The 22,153-nt window shown below is 42.1% G+C and overlaps 1 protein-coding gene across 1 annotated transcript in view; it reads left to right on the forward strand.

Annotated features, from left to right (window-relative positions):
* The first annotated feature begins 335 nt into the window (after positions 1-335).
* Positions 336-22,153, forward strand: part of MRPS9 (mitochondrial ribosomal protein S9) — a 37,912-nt gene continuing 16,094 nt past the window's right edge. The window contains exons 1-5 of the mRNA XM_010829687.1: positions 336-534; positions 6,472-6,651; positions 14,320-14,382; positions 14,472-14,502; positions 21,596-21,675. Coding sequence (XP_010827989.1) covers positions 400-534; positions 6,472-6,651; positions 14,320-14,382; positions 14,472-14,502; positions 21,596-21,675 — 489 coding nt within the window. The 5' untranslated portion in view covers positions 336-399. The remainder of the gene's footprint in view (positions 535-6,471; positions 6,652-14,319; positions 14,383-14,471; positions 14,503-21,595; positions 21,676-22,153) is intronic.

The following is a 22,153-nucleotide window of genomic DNA, read 5'->3' on the forward strand; positions in this document are numbered from 1 at the left end:
TCGGCTAGGAGCAGAGGCTCGGAGAGGAGCTGCGTAATAATGGGCGTGAAGTCAGGGCTGCGCAGGGGGAGCTGGGGCCAGGGCAAGCTGGGCGTGGCACGAAAGGGCTGGCGAGAAGCCATGTGGAAGTCGTTCCAAGGAGACTCAATGAGCCACCGACTTCAGGATGCCCAGAAAGACCAGGATGCCAAGTAGACTAGGGACCCGGACCAGGGGCGGGGGCGGACACGCCCCGCGTGCTCCCGCGCCCAATCAGCGACGAGCCAACGGGGGTTGGCGGGACACGCCCCCTGCTCCGCGCCTCTTCCCGGCAGCCTCGCGGACCCGGCGCCCATCTGCGCCGGCGCAGTTTGCAGGCCCTGCCCCATCGCCCTCCGGCCCGCGCCTCCTGCCCCCAACATGGCAGCTCCCAGTGTGTCCTGCGGCGCAGCAGTTCCCTACCGGCTCTTTCTTGCGGGTAGGGTTAGCTTCGCCCGGGAACAAGGCCTCTGGAAAGCCGCGGCTTCTGGGCTGCAGACAGGTACCAGATGCCAGGTAAGGCTTGAGAAAGGTGGCAGTGCTGGTCCCTGTAGCACGCGGTGTGGCCAGGCGCCTCCAGAGTCGTTAGTTTCTCTGAGGATCTTTAGTTGCTGGGTGCGAGATCTCTTTAGTTGCGGCATATGAGGTCTAGTTCCCTGGCGGGAGATCGAACCCCGGCCCCCAGCATTGGGAGCCGAGGCCTGTGGGATCTTAGGTGGTCAACAGAGGTCTCAGGTAAACAGGGTGGAATTGCCTTGCAGCGGCCAACCTTTGAGGTTGTGGCTGGTTTTCTCAGGGTGCAGTGAGGGGGAACTTACCTGAGACAGAAACAGAGCGACCCCTCCCTTGACCTGTCGCCTGGGTGGATTATGGGTTCAGCCCTGGCCCCCGAGACCCCGATCAAGAGGGTGGAGGTGGATGAGAACTGGACTCCTGCAGTGGCCCAAAGACTTAATGCAGGAGGTCATACAGTGGAGAGGAGAGAGAAACATTTCTAAAGTGTCTTACGTCTGAGCAGTTTCCATTCTGTTAATTTTCTCGGTAGTATGTCTCTGATTGATGGAGACCAGAACTTGTAAGTTACATTTAATCCTGGGGCCAGTGGGAAGCCAGGATTCTAGCTTCAGAAGTGATTGGATGATAATGCCATTTACTGACATGGGACCTGAGTAAAAGGAACAAAATTTGAGAGGGGAAAAAAACGAGCTTAGTTTTGAAAATAATTGCATTTATTGCATAGTTATATTTGTGCTGTCCAAGTGGTGTTGGAGAAGACTCTTTTTTTTTTTAGAAAGACGTCCACTTTCTTTAACGTTGTACAAAAAATATTTGTGTAGAACCAAAAGTAAACTAAACAATATCACATTTGTTTACAGCACAATCTAGCTTTTCATATTAACTTTACTATTTTCAGGACTGGGAAAGAGATAACATCAAAAAAACTTGAGGGATGTTTATTCTACACTGTGTATAGCTGTGCTCACAGAAACGGCTTCTCTTACTTCTCTGCTGTGCAGCAACTCAGTTGTATATAAAATTGAACCTGCTCAAAAGCTGGGGGAGACTAGAAATGATGGGTCCATATCCAGGTGCATTGTCATACAGTTCAAATAGCTCTTGAGAGTCCCTTGGACTGCAAGGAGATCCAACCAGTCCATTCTGAAGGAGATCAGCCCTGGGATTTCTTTGGAAGGAATGATGCTAAAGCTGAAACTCCAGTACTTTGGCCACCTCATGCGAAGAGTTAACTCATTGGAAAAGACTCTGATGCTGGGAGGGATTGGGGCAAGAGGAGAAGGGGACCACAGAGGATGAGATGGCTGGATGGCATCACTGACTCGATGGACGTGAGTCTCAGTGAACTTCGGGAGCTGGTGTTGGACAGGCAGGCCTGGCATGCTGCGATTCATGGGGTGGCAAAGAGTCGGACACAACTGAGCAACTGATCTGATCTGATCTGATCTGAAGTGGACCCAAAGAGAGGCAAGCCATAGTTCAAGAAGAGAGCTGGTTTACAAGTCCTCTGTTACCTTGTGTGTGATAATTAATGGATTAGATTATTTGGGGGAAGGTGCAGTCAGTGAGGAAAATGAAGAAGGACCAGACCCTGAAGGACAAACAGTAGAGAAAGAAGGGCCCCCAGGAGATTGGGAATGACCTACCAAAGAAGTAGGAGAAAAACCAGGCAGTGTGGAGTCATAGAAAACAGGAGAATGTTGCAAGGAGGGAAAGTGATTAGCAGTACCAGATATTGTAAAGAAGTCAAGTACTATGATCAAAAACTGTTGAAAAAAGGAATACTGTATTTTTTTCATTTTTTCTTCTACATTTTAGCTCACAGCAACCGATCCATCAATTTACCCATCAAACGTTTGTTTTTATTGTTTTTTAACTGGAAAATAGGCTGGAAGTTTTTATTTTCTCATGCATCTCTTTTGAGTATATCCTTTTGTATACACACAATTTTCTGTGAAAGGTACTGTAGGTTACAGAATGTCTTTATTGTAGACAGTGTGGAGGAGGCGGCCAAGAGTATTTTTTCCCTCCCTGGAACTCCCAAAGTTGCTAATACATGTATCCTTCTGTGTCTTTCTTTATGTTTTTTTAATCACATACAGACATACATGAAATGCATATTTTTTTAAAGAATGGAGTCTCTTCTACTTTTTGTTTCTTTACCTAACATGTATAGTACAAATCTCTCCAATTATTATTATTATTATTAAACACCTCTTCTGTGTCTTTGTTGTTGTTAGTTGCTCAGTCATGTCCAACTCTTTGCAAACCGCATGGACTGTAGCCCACCAGCTCTGTCCAAGGAATTCTCTAGGCAAGAATACTGGAGTGGGTTGCCATTTCCTTTTCCAGGGTCTCTTCCCAACCCAAGGATCGAACCCTCATCTCCTACATTGCAGGCAGATTCTTTACCACTGAGCCACGAGGGAAGCCTTCTTATAGAGGGTATTTTTACTTTTTGTTTATTAAGTATAAGTGAATTCCAGATAGTGATATAAGCAATAGCTGTTACTATCAGTCACAGTCAGAAACCTTTGAGAGACACTGATGCAACAAGGAAAAAGAAATAAGTTCTGTTAAACTGTGACTCCTGGGTGCTCAGTTGGGAGCCTCCGCGATGGGTTTTCTCCTGTGTACCAGAACTGTGGAATCCATGTTTCACATCAATGCTTCAGTACAAGTGCAGATATCTTGGTGTCCCAAATTTGAGTGGAGGAGGGAATATTACTTGTGAATGGCCAGATTTTTCTGGTTTTAAACCTGTGAATATCAAGGATCTGCGCACAGTGTACTGTGAGATTTGTAGAGGTAAATATAGAGGAACACAGACATGCAGAGCCTAACACACACGAGCTGAAATGGATAGAATGACAGCATCCTCTCGAGGAGGTAATGGGAGAGTCTGCCAGGAGTTACATGAGAAAGGAGGGATTCTGTTCCAGGAAGACGCAGTAGGTACCCAAGCACCAGAAATGTGCACAGTCAGTGGATTCTGGCAATGACAAATAATTGGTTCTAGCAACTACAGTTGGTATAATAACTGATGAGAGAATGGCGAGACGGGATTAGAAAGTGTTTTGCTATGCTATTTGATTTTTTAAAATTTATTTATTTTAATTGGGGGCTAATTACTTTACAGTGTTGTGGTGGTTTTTGCCATACACTGACATGGATCAGCCACGGGTGTACATGTGTTCCCCATTCCCCCGATCCTGAACCCCGCCTCCCTCCCCGTCCCTCTCCCTCCCACCTCCCTCCCCATCCCATCCGTCCGGGTTGTCCCAGTGCACTGGCTTTGAGTGCCCTATTTCATGCATTGAACTTGAACTGGTCATCTATTTCAAATATGGTAATGTACATGTTTCAATGCTATTCTCTCAAATCATCCCACCCTCGCCTTCTCCCACAGAGTCCAAAAGTCTGTTCTTTACATCTGTGTCTCTTTTGCTGTCTCACATGTAGGGTCATCATTACCATCTTTCTAAATTCCATATATGTACATTAATATACTGTATTGGTGTTTTTCTTTCTGACTGACTTACTTTCTTCTGACTTACTTTCTGATTTACTTTCTTTCTGACTTACTCTGTAAAATAGGCTCCAGTTTCGTCTACCTCATTGGAACTGACTCAAATGCATTCTTTTTTATAGCTGAGTAATACTCCACTGTGTATATGTACCACAACTTTCTTATCTATTCGTCTGCCGATGGACATCTAGGTTGCTTCCATGTCCTAGCTATCGTAAACAGTGCCGCATTGAACATTGGGGTACACGTGTGTCTTTTACTGTCACAAATAAAAGTAGTTTTGGCTTTGTTGTAAGTAGTTGACAGTCACGGTATAATACAAAGGTTATCCATGAATTCTTAATGCCTATCAATACAATTTTCTGTAAGAATGCTCATTTAGCTTTCTGTAATATTTATGACATTCACAATAGGAAAAAGCAGTAGGCCAATCTCTATTTTGAAAACTGTTACTATAAACATCAGTATGTCCTCTTGATTTTCTACTGAGCACTTTCTAAGTTTGTACTGAGCCAACAAGCCTTTGTTGATCGGACTGTCTGCCAGAGAAGAATGCTGGATGATACTCGATGGCTTAGCCCTTGTGTATTTTGCTTTTACTGCAAAAAACATTGCTGCCTCTGTCTTAAGGATCTGTTCTTTTCATCTCTCATCTTGTGGGCTCCTGGAGGTTATAATGTTCTGTGTTTATCACAGCATCCAGTTTGTTTTCAGTAGTTTTAATACTACTGGCAAATTCCTCAAAAGTCTTTGCAAAGCAGATTTGAAAATTGACCAGTGTTTGTAGCAGATGCTTTATACAGCTGTGTGCATTAGTTGTGTTTTCCCCCAGATAATTTTTGAATTTTTTAAAATTCGATTTTGTTAGCAATGGGAAAGGAAAGAAAGCCCTTTGGTAGCAAAGATGTTTCAGTGTGTCCCTTGTCACTTTAATTATGGAAAATACTGGGTCATTAAAATTTTCATTTTCCTCATGTAGTTTACAAAGTTCTTATTTAAAGAAAACTTGATAAAAGGTATGCCCGTCGTTGCTACTTCTCTTTCCTTATAAAACAGAGTAAGTGAACTTTCTTGTACTCCACTTTATTGTTGTAATTGGGGTGTTGCTGCTAAGTTGCTTCAGTCGTGTCCAACTCTGTGTGACCCCATAGACGGCAGCCCACCAGGCTCCCCTGTCCCTGGGATTCTCCAGGCAAGAACACTGGAGTGGGTTGCCATTTCCTTCTCCAATGCTTGAAAGTGAAAAGTGAAGATGAAGTCGCTCAGTTGGGTCCGACCCTCAGCAACCCCATGGACTGCAGCCTACCAGGCTCCTCCGTTCATGGGATTTTCCAGGCAAGAGTACTGGAGTGGGGTGCCATTGCCTTCTCCGAATTGGGGTGTTGAGTGATTACTTATTGCTGTATAGCAAATTAACCTCAAATATAGCAGCTTGAAACAACAGATATTTCCCTCGTGGACTCTGTGAGTCAGGATTCCAGGCACAGTTGCACTGGGCCATCTGCTCAAGGTCTCCCGCAAGGCAGCAGCCCATGGTCATCTCAGGCCAGGGGCGGAAATCTGCTGCCCACATGCTCAGTGTGGGTGTGGGCAGGATTCACATCCTTGCAGCTGTTGTGCTGGCTGTTGGCCAGAGACCACCCTCAGTTCTTGGCCTGTGGACCCCTGGGGGGCAGCTCACCACGTCTTGCTTTCCTTGGTCTGATCAAGAGAGAGAAGAGGGGGAGGAGAGTCTTCTTGTAACCTGACCTCAGAAGTGTCCTTCTGCTTTGTCAGAGTATTCTGTTCATGAGAAGCGCACACCAGGTCTGTGTCTTCTGCTTGCTGCTTTCTGTCTGCATGTACACAGGCTTATTTTAAGGGGAGTGGTGTTTCTCTCTGGGCTTCCCAGGTGGCGCTAATCCCCCTGTTAGTGCAGGAGACACAGGTTCCATCTTGGGTTGGAAGATCCCCTGGAGGAGGGCACGGCAACCCACTCCAGTTTTCTTGCCTGGAGAATCCCAACGGACAGAGCAGCCTGGCAGGTTACAGTTCATGGGGTGCAAAGAGTCAGACAAGACGGAGGATGCACTGTACCGTTTAACCCTCATTCACTATACGTCAAGTCCCATAGCAGCTGACATTGACCAGTCGGTATCAAATGTGGATATTTCTAGCAGATAATGGAGGTAGCATATCACCCAGTTATTTTTATTATTATTTTTAATGTGTTGAAATGTTAGTAGTTTAAACTTCTTTGTGAGCATAGGCTTTTAAAAGCACGCTTTATCTCGTTTCCAGGCTCCTATCAATTGAGTACCGTCCTAAAAAGACAATTGTTTGAAATGTCTTCTTTTATTTAGAGACAGTGGCCTATAAGATCATTGTTTAACTTAAAATCTTGTCTTTCCATTTGTATTTTCTGCTAGATATTAAGGCTCAAACATTCCCCGGCTGTAACAACAAAGAAAAATGTTGCAGCCTTAAGACGTGAGAGTTACACGGTGGACTTTATTAAAAAGCAGATTGAAGAGTTCAACATCGGGAAGAGACACTTGGCCAACATGATGGGGGAGGACCCAGAAACCTTTACCCAGGAGGATGTTGATGTAAGTGCAGTGCTTGTTCTGGGAATCACGGGAACAAGGGCAGAGCTTTGTTTTTCTAACATTGTTCAGTGAAACATGACTTCTTAACAGTAAAGCCTTTAAATGAAGTGTTAGATGTCAGTTAAAACTCACAAGAATCAGAGATTGTTTTTTTATTATTGTACTTTAAAGGATACAAGTTATTTACTTATTTGTTGCGTTCATTGACTTGTTAAACTAGGGGCTTCCCTGGTGGCTCAGTGAGTAAAGAATCTGCCTGCCAGTGCAGGAGCCGAATGAGACGTGGGTTTGATCCCTGGGTCAGGGAGACCCCCTGGAGAAGGAAATGGCAACCCACTCCAGTATTCTTGCTTGGAAAATCCCATGGACAGAGAAGCCTGGTGGGCTACAGCCCATGGGGTCACAATGAGCAGGACATGACTGAGTGACTGAACACAGCTAGTTAAGTCGGGGCTCATTGTGTAATTTTTACATAGGAAAATTGGGTGCCACTGTATTCACATTAAACCATTTGTTATTATTTTATGTGTTTTAGAGATTGGGTTTTCCTTATTATTAATACTTAACCAGTTGCTAAAATAATGATCACTGAAATCATTTATGAAATTCATATAGGCAAAAATATTGAAGATGTAAAACAATTTTTTCACATATAAAAATAGCTAACTTTTTTTGTTAAGAAGTTTAAAAAAGATACATATTGGTGTCTTTCGTCTAGAGTATCCTTCTTACATTATTTAGAGACATCTAAAAGATTCTGTCATTCAGTCAGGTAGAAGCAGTATTATTAGTTCTGGCCCTTAAAATATAGAGTTGTTTTCCAGAGAAGATGTGTTTAAAATCTTGCTGTAAGTGTGAGAGGTCACAGCTTTCCTGTACTTTTAAAACTATGTGTGTGTGTGTGTTCAGTGAAAGTAAGTTGATAATATTTTTTATCGTTGTGCTAATTGAACATAATAAAAATCCTCTTTAGAGTTAGCCACTAAAGTAGTGAAATCATGAATTAATATGAAAAAAACATACACTATCTTCTTTTAAAATATATAGAACCTTTTTAAAAAAATAGGTAGAGGCTGGATTTCTTGTGAGGAATGTAGATGGAGAACTTTGTTACTAATCTTTCTTTAGAAGAGAAATTTGTTGTAGTTGAAGTGACGTTGTAGAAAGATACAGAAGCTGGCGTTAGAGTCCTTGCAGTGTCGTGGACTTACCCGTGTAGCAAGTCACAGCATCGTCACTTGGTTTCCCCATCTCTGAAAGAATAACTCCTGTTTGCGACCTCAGAATCTAAGGAGCAGGAGACTAATGTGTTGTGTCGTTGCTCTCATTGCCATTTGCTATGATAAATAAAATCTACCGTGACTTGAGTCAGTCACCAGTGCTCCAGTGGCCTCGGTCGCATGACTCTCCATGAGGCAGTGTGTTGGGGAGAAGACTCTGCAGTCCTGTCGGGAACGTGGATTCATCCTGGGGCCGCTTCATCCCGAGAGCCCTCTGCGCTGTGGGCTGGGGCGTGCTCTCGCCTCGCCCATGTCTGGGAGCCCATGTGGAAATGGGAACCCTTCTCTGTGACGCAGTGCCACTGCCTTCCACTTTACTGCCACTGACTGACCAGCTTTACCAAGTCTCACACTTTATGTCCGTTGACTCTTGTCATTAGCTAAAGCAGAAGAGGATAGTGACAACCAACCATTACCAAAGCATTGTAGTTGTGTGAAAGTGAAAGTGAAGTTGCTCAGTCGTGTCGGACTCTTTGCAACCCCGTGGACTGTAGCCTACCAGGCTCTTCTGTCCATGGGATTTTCCAGGCAAGAATACTGGAGTGGGTTGCCATTTCCTTCTCTAGGAGATCTTCCCAACCAAGGGATTGAACCTGTGTCTCCAGCATTGTAGGCAGACGCTTTACCATCTGAGCCACCAGGGAAGTCATGTATCATTTTATAATTCCTGTTTCCATTTATGTTTCTGAAACTATTCTTTCTGTAAGAGGTCTGGCTGTATGTATCACTGGAAAGAGACAGTACAGTTTATGGGTCTTCTTTAACATTTCTATACTGACAAAATGCTTGTTTCTAAGGACAAAAATAATTTGATATCCAAAGTTCAGTTCAGTTCGGTCGCTCAGTTGTGTCCAACTCTGCGACCCCATGAACTGCAGCACGCCAGGCCTCCCTGTCCATCACCAACTCCCGGAGTTTACCCAAACTCATATCCATTGAGTCAGTGATGCCATCCAACCATCTCATCCTCTGTCATCCCCTTCTCCTCCTGCCCCCAGTCTTTCACAGCATCAGGGTCTTTTCAAATGAGTCAGCTCTTCGCATCAGGTGGTCAAAGTATTGGAGTTTCAGCTTCAGCATTAGTCCTTCCAATGAATATTCAGGACTGATTTCCTTTAGGAAGGACTGATTGCATCTCCTTGCAATCCAAGGGACTCTCAAGAGTCTTCTCCAACACCACAATTAAAAAGCATCAATTCTTGGGCACTCAGCTTTCTTTATAGTCCAACTCTCACATCCATACATGACCACTGGAAAAACCATAGCCCTGACTATATGGACCTTTGTTGGCAAAGTAATGTCTCTGCTTTTCAATATACTGTCTAGGTTGATCACAACTTTCCTTCCAAGGAGTAAGCGTTTTTCAATTTCATGGCTGTAGTCACCATCTGCAGTGATTTTGGAGCCCAAAGAAATAAAGTCTGCCACTATTTCCACTCTTTCTCTCTATTTGCCATGAAGTGATGGGACCGGATGCCATGATCTTAGTTTTCTGAATGCTGAGCTTTAAGCCAACTTTTTCACTCTCCTTTTTCACTTTCATCCAGAGACTCTAGTTTCTTCACTTTCTGCCATAAGGGTGGTGTCATCTGCATATCTGAGGTTATTGATATTTCTCCCGGCAATCTTGATTCCAAGCTTGTGCTTCCTCCAGCCCAGCGTTTCTCATGATGTACTCTGCATAGAAGTTAAATAAGCAGGGTGACAATATACAGCCTTGACGTACTCCTTTTCCTATTTGGAACTAGTCTGTTGTTCCATGTCCAGCTCTAACTGTTGCTTCCTGACCTGCATACAGGTTCCTCAAGAGGCAGATCAGGTGGTCTGGTATTCCCATCTCCTTCAGAATTTTCCACAGTTTATTGTGATCCACACAGCTTTGGCATAGTCAATAAAGTTAGGAAAATATTTTTTAAAAAATTAATTTATTTGACCATGTCAGCTGTTAGTTGCAGCGTGTAGGGTCTTTCATTGTGGTACACAGACTCTGCACTTGCCATGCGTGTGGGTTCAGTTGGTCCATGGCATATGGCATCTTAGTTCCCCAACCAGGGAAGGAACCTGTGCCTCTTGCATTGGCAGGGGGATTCCTAACCACTAGACCACCAGGGAAGTCCAAAGGGAGAGAAACTTACTTTTCATCGTTATTTGTAACAAAGAATACCGCCACTTACTGAAACCTCCTGTGTGTGCTCACGATGCATCACCGTGTTTCATCTTCAAAAAAAACCTCACAGGGCAGGTGTTTATTGTTGCCGATGCCAAGACTATACAAGGCATTCACCCAAAGTCTGCTGTTCCCATGCTTTCAAAGATTTGATTTGGATAACACTTTCTACAATCAGATGCAGCCTCCCTGCCTTACTTAGTAGAACACGGTGAGCGCAATGGACCTTTCAGAGCCGCAGGATTTTCCTTTCTGGGATGGTTGTCAGACTGTGGGGTCCCCGAGGACGTGTTGTCCCTGTACTGGATGACCTGGCACTGCCCTTCTTCCATGCCAACGTGTCCATCTCTGCTTCTGCTTCTCGGCGCTCCTTCACCTGCCTGCCTTTGGCACAGCTCAGGTTGTTAGGTGTGTGAGTTAGAACCAAGAGCCCCTGGACTCGGCATGAGGACCCATATGCCCTTCCTTCTAAGTAAAATCACAGATTTATGTCAGCTCATTTATAGGCCTTTTTCATTGGCTTCTAGGTTTACAACTTTATTCCAAAAGGTTGAGCTGGACTAGAAGTCTGGCCTCTGGCCTCAGTGAAGGAAGCATATATAACGTAAAAGTATGAAAACTCCACCTCGCTAACCTTGCATGTTGGTGTACCCTTAATTTAATAAGCCTTTTAAAAAAGAGTGCTGAGGTGGATTAGTGAAATAAAGAAGAAATGTCATCGGTAGAATTTATGAATAAAAATAATTCTGCTTGTCACTGTTGATATTTAAAGTTACATTATTTAGAAATTTTATTATTATTAATAAAGCTCCAGCATTGTATATCTGCTGGAAATGTTTTTGCAAAATATTTAATGCTAAATTTATATGAAAAATACCCTGTTAGTTGGTAAAATAGCAAATTCACTAGAAAGAAATTAGGTGTAGACGTTCTCCATTTCAAAATAGTTTGAATTTTGTCTAACTTATTCAGTTATATTGAAAAGAAAGGAGCCGCGAACCATTCTTCATTCCCAAATCACTGGGGCTGCTGGTGACAGGAAAAGCAGTCCCTCTGACGAGCAGCGTGCTGTGCTGTGCTCAGTCGCTCAGTCGTGTCCGACTCTTTGCAGCCCCACGGACTGTGGCCTGCCAGGCTCCTCTGTCCGTGGGATTCCAGAGGCAAGAATACTGCAGTGGGTTGCCATGCCCTCCTCCAGGGGATCTTCCCAAGCCAGGGATTGAACCCAAGTCTCCTGCATTGGCAGGCGGGTCCTTTACCACTGAGCTGCCAGGGAACCCCGTGACGAGCAGTGGTAGTCTGTGTATGTGGCATCTTGCTGAAAAAGTACTTAAATGCATGCTAAACATTTTGAAGGTAGACCTTAATGGCATGGACCTCAACTCCTGTGCCATAAATCTTTCCCAGGTGCCTGCCAGACGTTGATCAGACGAGTGTTCTCATCTGAGAATACTGTGTGCTGGGTTGGGGTGGTCGGGGGTGGTAGTGTCTGTCAGATGAACACTGAGCTGCGTGGGGTTGTAATTCAATGTCAAGCAGTTGTAGTTTGGCCAAGAGAGAGTCTTTTTGTACAGAAACTGAGAAATAGCCCTGTCATGTGTAACAGGAGTGGGGTAGAAATATTTTCTGCAAATCTTGACCCAGGGCTGCAGACTGGTCAGGTGGGTGGTGGTCAGGGCCCCAGAATTCATAGACACAGTCACACGTTGCTTGCTGGAGAAGACAGACCTTTGTAGTATTGCTGACTGACTCTTAACCCTTTTTGATGGTTCACATGGATCATCAAAATTCCTTTTCTCAAAGTCATGCTGCAAATACACAAAAAGGTGAGGACCACCAGTATTTGCATCTTTCTTTTTGATTCAGCCTATCAATTTTAAGTTTGGAGATATTTCAGTTATCCTAAATATTACGGATACAGAATTGCACTTGCATTTACTAATGAGTGTATTTGGGAATTAAAAGTTAAGTTCTGCGTTAGTCAAGAAATTCAGGAAAAAAGCCAGCAAATTGATATATAATACTGCTGAAGTCTACCAATTACTTTTTAATTGGTATTATAGACCTCCTTCCGAAACCTGAGTGTTTTATTCTCCTAAGTGCGAATCTGCTGTGTGAAGTTTCTCTAATTGATTTGCTGTGCCCATTCCATTTGATGTATCATTTTTCACAATATTTCATAATTTGTGCTCACTTCTAATGAACAGAGTCGTTAGGACAGGCATGTCTAAGTACAACTGACAGCCAACATTAGGTGCCAGATGCAGTTTATAAAGCTGTGTAGCGCTGCAGAGAACAGTTTAAATAAATTAGCACCTGTACATTAGTCTCACTTGCTGGTAATTTATAAGCGAATCAGTAGAGATGACATGTAGGTAAGTCATTGATCACGTTAACAGCTGCAGACCCACTGCCCAGCTGGGATCCCTAATTAATAGGGATTGCAGTCCTGACCCAGGGCTTCCATGTCCCGCATGGCGTCTGCAGTCCTTTCATACTTTGACATAAAGCCTGAGAATATGTAGTTACATATTTAGCCTTCATGGGAGGGAACTCTGCAGTCACCAGTATTCTCATGAAAATTTGAAGATGTAAGCGGCATGTTTACAAATGAGAAATACCTTACTTTACTCTGTGACACTTGAGTTAATTTGTTTTTTTTTTACATTCTTTTGTTTTGGATTTAGATAAGCCACGCTGTAGTCTTATAAATTTCTAAAGGATTCTATGTTGTTGTTCAGTCACTGAGTCGTGTCTGACTCTGCGACCCAATGGGCTATCGTCTGGCAGGCTTCTCTGTCCATGGGATTCTCCAGGCAAGAATATTGGAATGGGTTGCCATGCCCTCCTCCAGGGGATCTTCCAGACCCCAGAGATCGAACCCAAGGCTCCTGCATTGCAGGCAGATTCTTTACCTCCGGGCCAGCAGGGGAGGCCCTGACGGAACTCATCCATGTTGTCTTCTGGTACTGCTTTGACTTCGTTTTCCACCTTTGGCTCTCTGACTCATCTGGAGTTTACTCAGATATGTGGTGTGAGGTTTGGGTCCAGTTTTATCTTTTCCAATTGGTGACCACTTATCTCAACATCATTTATGAAATAAAAAGTCCACCTTCAGCAGAGAAGGAGATAGAGGAGCCCCTGGTTTTTTCAAAAAGAAAAAAGTTCACAAAAGTAGCACTCTGGTGTTTGACCCGAGTTTTGTTGTTTTTGTTTTTTAGTGTTGGTTTTATTGCCGGAAGGCAGAATGAGTAAAACTTGACCCAGAGACACACTTAGGCTCCTTAATGTAATTGAATTTGCCACCCCTCCCCCCCCAGAATTTATAGGCCCTACTTCTAGGGACAGGATCTGGTCTAGCACATTTTCTTTAAATATATATTTCTTTGACTGCATGGAGCCTTGATTGTGGCACGTGAGATCTAGTTCGCTGACCAGAAGTCGAACCTGGGGCCCTGCATTGGGAGCACAGAGTTTAGTCCCTGGAGCACCAGGGAAGTCCCCAGCATGTTTTCTGTGCAGAAGAAACAGGTTCTGAAAGAAGAGCGCTGGTGCTGCAGGGGCTGCCAGTCCATCCTGAGCTCGGGGAGGGTTGTAGGGTCCACAGGCTTTCATCTGATGATGTGCAGCAGGGATGAAGACCCGTGCTTTTTGTGTTTGCTTTTCCTTCTGATTGTGAGGAGGCTGCTGGAGAAGACTGCAGGGCCTTACGTGGTCCATCTCAGGTTGGGGGCAGTACTGCCCCCAGGAGGTGAAGGGCATTTGGAAACGTGCCGGGGCGATATGTGTCAAGAGCATTGGGTATGTTCCTGCCGGAGGTTTTGGGAGAAGGACCAGGGATGACAGAATGACCTGCTGTATGGGGGAAGTTAGCCTACAGGGCAGCCTCACTTTCAAAATGCCAAGAGCATCCCCATTGAGAAGCAGGCATTGAAGAGAACGCACTTGGGAAAACATAGTTGAAGAGCCTCTCCCAAGTTCGAGGGAACGTTCAGAGAGCTTCTGAAAACATCCACGTGTCACGGCGGTGGGGGATTGGGGCCTGCCCTTTGGGGAATATGTGTGTGGTGGTTTTATTAATTCACTCAAAAGACTACACAGCGAGATAGTGCCCGTGAAGCCCTTGGTTCAGTACCTGGCACATAGTAAGCACTTAGTTACTGTTAGTCATAAACGTGAACTTGATTTTACAACTGGTGTTAATTTTGTGTGTCTTTTCAGAGGGCGATCACTTACCTTTTTCCCAGTGGTTTGTTTGAGAAGCGAGCCCGACCCATAATGAAGGTAGTTCTCTTTATTAATACTTTTTACTAATTTCACTTAGCTTTCTATGTTACAGTAATTACCTAATACATTTTTAATTTATTTTACAGCATCCCGAAGAGATTTTTCCAAAACAGAGAGGTGAGTTTGTTCAAGAATAAACTAGCTCTTTCTTTCCACAGTGCTGTTAGGTATCCTCAGTCACTCAGGTGTGTGGAAATCTGTGTCATGGTTGTTGTGAAAGAAGTCAGGAATATTTTATAACTAATAATGAATAACTGGGCTTTGCAGATTGTTTCCTTTTCACTAAATAATATTAAAACTAGATCAGGTTAGAGTTTATGCCTATACTGATGTCAGTTTATTTGCATTCTGATGTGCCTTTTTGAAGAAGAATTGGGTATAGATCTGCTGGAGACAAATTCAGCTTTTTTAAATATGAGAATTTTTACATGTTCTTCATTTTGTAAGCATACTTTCACTAAATACAAATTTTTGGTCTTATTTGTGTGATCTGTTGTTTCTGATGAGCAGTTAGTCATCACTATTCTCTTGCCCCCTGTCTTCTCTAGTTTCTTTTAAGATTTTCTCTTTATCTTCTAAATATGTCAACTGAAACCTTGGAGAAAGCATGGGGCAAACTTTAAGGTCACCAGGAAATAGCATGTATATATTTCTATTTCAGATTAGAAGCTTCCTGGATAAGCTTGGGGGGAAGGTGGGTTGTCAGTTACTTTAAAAAGTACTAAAGCCAGAAATCATTTCTTGAAAACATTTGAAATAGAGATTTGTATTGAGCAGACTTGCTGTAACCCTGGAGAGTTTGCCTTTGAGGGTGCGTCTGTCCCTCCTCGTTTCTTTCATGCACCTTTCCCGCTGATGTGCCATCAAAGGTTTCAGTTTCGCTTTCCTTACACCGGAGCAAAGAACTCAAACTTCCTTAAGAAGTCTGAGAGAGCAATATTTTTATATTTCTGCAGATGTCCCCCCAACCACACTGAAGTTGAACAAACCTTTTTTTTTTTTTTTAGTAACTTGCCTTTGAATCTTTCTAAAGCATTCAACTTAGTCTTCAGAGAAGCAGCTACTGTCTTTTTCTGTTTTCACCCAGGTTTCATCTGTTTATAGAATACTTAATTCATGTAATTGTAGGAGCGAGTACAATTATAATAAACACGTTTGGGAATAAACAAAACTGACTCTTAGTAAGCGTGTACCTCAGCAGTGAAAATGTGTGGAGACACTGGAGGGGCGCCTTCTGGCCACAGATGCTCAGTTGGTGGGTGGCATTAGAGTGTTTCAGAGCCAATAAATTGATTGGTAAGAGAGTAGATATGTCTATTAAAAATCAATTTGTTCCAAATTGCTGTTTTTGCTGAATGTTCACCTCTGTTCAAAGCTAGGCATTCTGCCATTCTCTGCTTCACTCTTTTCAGGATAACTTTTATTTTGGATCCTGCTAGAGGTATTTTGAATCTTCTAATAAATATTTTCTGTCTTTTATATTTTCTGAACTCTTACATGTGGTTGATAATAAACTGTGACATCAATTAATAGTTTCTGGGAAGACAATAAATGAAGGCTGTATTTAGAATGTAAATCAAAGACACAACTCAGCTTTCTAGAAGTAAAACTGAAGGCATAGTGCACGGTAGCTTACACTTAGAGCCTTTCTGTAGATGATCGTAACGATAGTGATGCTCCCCCTCTTTTAGTGGTTTCTCCATTTTTCAGCCCCGGAGGCTCCTCACCTGTGTTCTTCTCTCTCTGTTCTGTGTCTCTGTTGGTCGCGCCTCTTCTTGTGTGTCTGCCCCTCTGAGCCTGGTCCTTTGGTGTCACACCAGCTTCTCAGTAGTTGGAAGCTTTTGCTACTGTCAGCTGGACTGTAACCACTGAAGTGTCCGTGTGTCCCTGCAAAATGCCCATGTGTTATCCTGGAAACATGTCCATGTTGGTAGGATTTTCTTACATTTCAGTTAAGTACATTTATCTGTGTTTTGGGGGCTCCCCTGGTGGCTCAGATGGTAAAGAATCCACCTGCAATGCAGGAAACCCAGGTTTGATCCCTGGGTTCGAAAAATCCCCTGGAGAAGGGCGTGGCTACCCACTCCAGCATTCCCGGCCTGGAGTATTCCATGGACAGAGGAGCCTGGGCTACCTACAGTCCATGGGGTCGCAAAGAGTCAGACACAACTGAGCAAGTAACACTCACTTTCACTTCAAACACTATACCTTTAGAATCAGCTAGAATTTGCCATCTGTCTATTGACCTACTTACCAATTTTGCTATACTTTGTAAATACAGAACAAATTGATTTGTATGTTAAAAAGTATCATTGAATTTTAGATTTGAATAGATTATGGCACTTTGAATGTGCTCCCACTCCCCTTATCAAAAGATGGAAGCTTCTAGATTGAGTTAACATAAAATCCTGCTCTGCTGTTTAAAGCAAGTGATTAAAAAATTATTGGGAAAAACAAAGATATGTACCCGGTTGATGACAGAAGCAAAGAGGAACCCCTAATACCAGACAGAATGGAACTCAGGGAGCTTAGGGAAGGGTTCAGTGAGGCAGGAATGTTAATTTATATTGATAAAACCTAATATCCATTAAGTGGCTTTGATGACCATGAACCTTTTTGCACCAGGCATTTAGCATGGAAACATTTAAAGCAAAAAGCTGTTAACTAAGGCTCTAAAGAATTCGAGTAACACAGCATGATTTTATAGCTACAGATTGAAGTACAAAGAATACATTTTCTATGCAGATGCCAGTGGAATATTAATAGAATTATGATGCAGTAGGTTGTAGAGAAAACCCAACAAATTATAAAAATAGAAATTATGTGGATTAGAACTGTAAAACTTTGGTGTTAAAGTGAAATCAAAATTGAGATTACAGACTGCTGAAAAATATATGACAGTTCATATTAAACCCTATGGGATATGGACAATGTTTAACACAGAGGCAAACGTATTTATTAAGCTTTGAGAAAGACTAGAAATAAAATGAACAGTAGTCAGTTCAAGAAGGCAGAAAAAGAATGAAATGGATGATTGAATTAAAGGAATTTAAAAGAAAAGGTAGGACAAATAAAACCAACTAACCCTTTGAAAAATTGGTGAAATTGATCAAGTGCTAGCAAGTCTGGTGAATGGAAGAAGAAAACCTAAGAGGAAAACATAATGTCCATAATGATATTCAGAGGGTATTTAAAAGTATAAAATTGTCATGGGTAACTTGATTCTAATTGATTTGAAAAGTGTCCTGAATAATACACCAACTGGTATTTATTGAAACTTAGAGCAGACCAGGTACAGTTCTCAGTGTTTTGCATGCATTAACTCATAATTTTCACAACAGCTTTAGTGAGTAGATAACTGTTGTTTTTCTTGTTTTCCGATGTGGGAGGTTAAATGCTATCCACAGCTCCTTTTGCTAAGGTTTCCCTGGTCATCTGTTGGTTGAATGCAGTTCATTCATTTCCTGGTAGATTTTCCAAAAGGGCTCATGGATAGAAATTCTTGAGTTTTTAAAATTGTTTTTTCATAGCTTTGATACTTGGAGGACAGCTTCGCTGAAGGAGAAAGTCTCTGGTTCGTACTTCTTTCATTGAGTTACTGAAACTGCTGCTCCGTTGTTGCCTTGCCTTGGGGAGTTCTGGGCTAGTCATCTTCCCCTGGTGGTCTAAAGGGTTTTTTGTCTATTTAGTAGCTTTGTGAAAGCGTGGCATCCAGTTGATTATTATTGAGGGTTAGATTACAGTGGTGATAGTTCTTCATAGGTAGATTCAAGTCCTTACATCCAGAAATAGTTCTCTTAACAGTTACAAATTTTAGTTCTGTTCCACTTTTAATTCTTTTCCTTTGGACTCCAATTATATAAGTGTTATTCCTTCCTTGGTTGCCTTCCAGATCCGTCACACCAACTCTGACTCTTAACTTCTTTATCTCATTTTCATTTCTTGGGTTGCTTCCTTTTTTTTTTTAATGTATTATGTTTTAGTCTATTCTCTTTTACATTACTTATAAGCTAGTCTACATTCCTGATTCTTTTAACTTTTTCTGTTTCTCCCCTGAATTTAATCAAGCTGTCTCATTTCTTTGAGTTTTTTGTCCATTCTGTTTTCAGTTTTGAACTGTTGATTCAAAGTGTTCTCCAAAAACTCCAAATGTTTGCTTGAGGGTATTTAATTCAGTTCGGAGGGTTGTGTTTCAGTTTCCTTGTTTCACCAGAAGTTTCCTTCAGTTTACCTTGTTTTGGTGAGGATGAATTTTCATCAGCAGAGCATTTGGATTACTCTCACTTTCTGGGTTTTAAAAAAATTTTTAATTTATTTTATTTATTTATTTATGGCTGTGTTGGGTCTTTGCTGCTGTGTGGACTTTCCCTAGTTGCAGCAAGTAGGGGCTACTCTCTACTTACGGTATGCAGGCTTCTCATTGCAGCGGCTTCTCCATGGGGCTCAAGGCTCCTGCAAGGTGGGGGTGGGCACAGACATTCATTCTGCAGCAGGTGTGTGATGTGAATGCAGCTGGATGCCATCTGTATTTTTTTATATATGTGTTTTAAGTATTGTTCATTTATTCTCATAATCCTCGTGATTATTTTGTGGTTTTCTTTTCTTTTTTTTTTTTTCACAAATGAGCAGCCTGATTCACAAAAGAGTTAATAACCCAGTTACGGTCACAACTATTAAGTAAAGAAGCTAAAAAACAAACCAAAGAAGTTTGACTTTGCAGCCTAAGTTCTTTCAATTACACACTCTCTAATAGAGGGACAAATAGTTGGATAGATCAAGAGATGCCACTTTTACTTATAAACACACACAACAAGCATCTCTATCTCAGAAGGTGGGCATATGTAAATGCAGTGAAGGAGTCCAGAGCAATAATCTGTAAGCTTGCTTCTGGTGGGGGGATTCTAATATCTGAAAGATTATTAAGATAAGAAGAGTGGGCCAAAGCCGTGCTCAGAGGGAAATCTGTAGCACTGAATGCATGTATTAGAAAAGAAGGAAAATCTAAATTCAGTTATCTAAACATCCATCTGAGGAAAGTAGAAACAGAAAAGCAAGTTAAATCAGAGTAAGCAGAAGAAAAGAGACATTAAAAGTTAGAAGAGAAGTCAGTGAAATTGAAAAAAAGGAAATTAAGGGAGAAAATGAACAAAACCAAAAGTTGGTTCTTTGAGAAGACAGTAAAACTGATAATCTTCTACCCAGGCATAGCTGGAAAAATGGAGAGAGGACACAATATTGTTATCAGCAAAGGAAGGGGGCAGCGATTCTGGTCCTGGGACATTAAAAGGATAATCAAGGAATACTGTGAACAGCTCTATGCCCACCCACTTGATAACCCAGATGGAGTGGACCAGTTCACTGAAAGGCCATGTGCTGAAATTTGAGCACGAGGAAGTAGACAGTGTGAACCGGCCTGTACCTGTTAGAGAAACTGAACCAGTACTGAGCAACCTAGAAGATGGGTTTGCCCCTGGCTTTTTAGATACAATGCTGAAGGCATGGTTCATGACAGAATTGATGAATTGGATATCATTACAGTTAAAATTTTCTGCTCTATGAGCGACATGGTCAAGAGAATGAAAAGACAAGACATAGGCCGGTAGAAAAATATTTAGAAAGGACACATCTGTTAAAGGACTGTTATCTAAAATGTATGAAGAACTCTTAAAACTCAACAATAAGAAAACAACCACCTGCTTTAAAAATGAGCCAGAGACCGTAGCACACATCACTGGAGAACATACTCAGATGGTGGAAACTAAGCGGATGAAAAGATGCTTCAGGAAGACACAAACTAAAGCAACAGTGAGATACCAGTACACACCTGTTTTCCACCATTTATTATAAAATGGCCTTCATTTTAAGTGTATTCACTTAAATTGGCCTGTGTATAATCCAGTTATCCCAGAAGAGGAAGATACCCTACATGCTGTACAGGTGACATTTCAAAAGAAAAGAGCATATTATCTTTAAAAACTGATGGAGTAATGACCCTCTTTATTGGACAGAATAGGTTGTACTTGGATTTCTGCCTCGCAGATGTGTTAGTAAATTGCATATTGATTAAATTTCTGATCAGAAAAAACATAGAAAAATTCCAGAAGATAGTATATAGGAAAATAGTTTTTAGACAGTCCAGAGTCTTAGAGCAGGTTTTCTCAATGAGGGTGGTATTGCCCCCAAGGGAGTGTAAATTGGTTCATAGGAGGCAAAAAAATCTTAGCTGTTACTATGTTTGTGGCCCTGGAAAGGGCCACAGTGCGTGTCAGCAGATATTCGGTGCATCTACAGTGTTCAGCTTTCCTGGGGAGACAGGCGATGAGGGAGAAAGTGTCTAGTAAGGGTTCCTTAGTAGGGATGATAATGAAAAAGCAGTTGAGAAGCACCGCCATAAAGGAACAGGGACAGAGTCCACTGCCGCACTGTGCATGTCTCGGCTGTGAGGGACACCCCAGACAAGGTCGGAAGGCGGGCAGATGGGGGGAAAAGCGTGTACAACTCGTGCAGTAGAGAGTATAACCTCCGTGTTCGGAGTTCTTGCCAGTGGTTAACAGAGTAACATTGCCATACACACATAAGGACGTGGAGTTAACGTTGGCTTCATCTACTGCTACAACGCCATTTCTCAGCTTGTTTGCTGTTTATTGGATGTGAATGATTATCTGTATTTCAAAAGGAACCACACATAACATCCTGTGTGGGGCCCCTTCTATTTTAGACTTCTTAAACTCTGGGAGGTGTGTCTCCACAGAGTTGAAACAGAGTGGCACAGACAAATCCATTTCGTTCTCTTCTGTGTTATATTTTCCTAACTGTATTACATTTGACTTTATTGGTGTTCCTTTTTAAGATTATGGGAGTGCATTATATTAATAACCAAACAAATTGTTTTGTTCTAGCAAGATAATACTGGTATTTTGTGTGTTAATTTAAAACAAATTATGGAAACCCTCATGGTGAAATGTTTAGGAATGTTTTATGGAATATAAACATTGTTTTGTATCAATGGGTATGAAATATTAAATATCCTAAATTTAGGTTAAACCTGCCAAACTCAATTCTAATTATTAATGCTTTTTTTTGTTATTTTAAAAGTTAATCAGAATTAAAAGCATGTCTTATTGCAGAATTACAAAACCGCAATTAAATGCAGGCTATTTGGTCTCTGTATTTTTATTTTTCTTATTTGTTTTCATTTGGTTTTTATTAGCTGTCCAGTGGGGAGAAGATGGCCGCCCATTTCATTTTCTCTTTTACACTGGCAAACAGTCATACTATTCATTAATGCATGTAAGTATATCACACTTATGGTAAATAACATGAACTGTTAGCTAAGTAACTAATGATACCAGGGATTTTGCTCAGCTTCAGAATTTACCTAGTACGTTTCATAACAGACAAAAAGTAAGACTTCTAGAGGTAAGACAGTATGTTAAAAGGCTTTATATCTTATTAATTTATCTTTGCTAAAGGTAAGCACTAGAGAAGTTATGTCAGAATGGCTTGTCCTTAAAACGCTTTTACTTCCAAAGGTCGTGTTGAGAAAGAGATGCTCAGGTCAGTATCCAGGTGTGGGTGTGCATCACAGGGCCAGAATCAGGAAAGACATCATTGGGTGATGGGGCACTCACTCACCTGGGAAGAGGCAAAGTCCTTCCCTCTCGTTGTTCAGTCACTAAGTCATCTCGTCCTCTGTCCCCCTCTTCTCCTTCTGCCCCCCATCTTTCCCAGTATCAGGATCTTTTCCAGTGAGTCAGCTCTTTGCGTT

Source organism: Bison bison, unplaced genomic scaffold, assembly GCF_000754665.1.
Source record: "Bison bison bison isolate TAMUID 2011002044 unplaced genomic scaffold, Bison_UMD1.0 scf7180017864508, whole genome shotgun sequence".
NCBI classification, from domain to species: domain Eukaryota; kingdom Metazoa; phylum Chordata; class Mammalia; order Artiodactyla; family Bovidae; genus Bison; species Bison bison.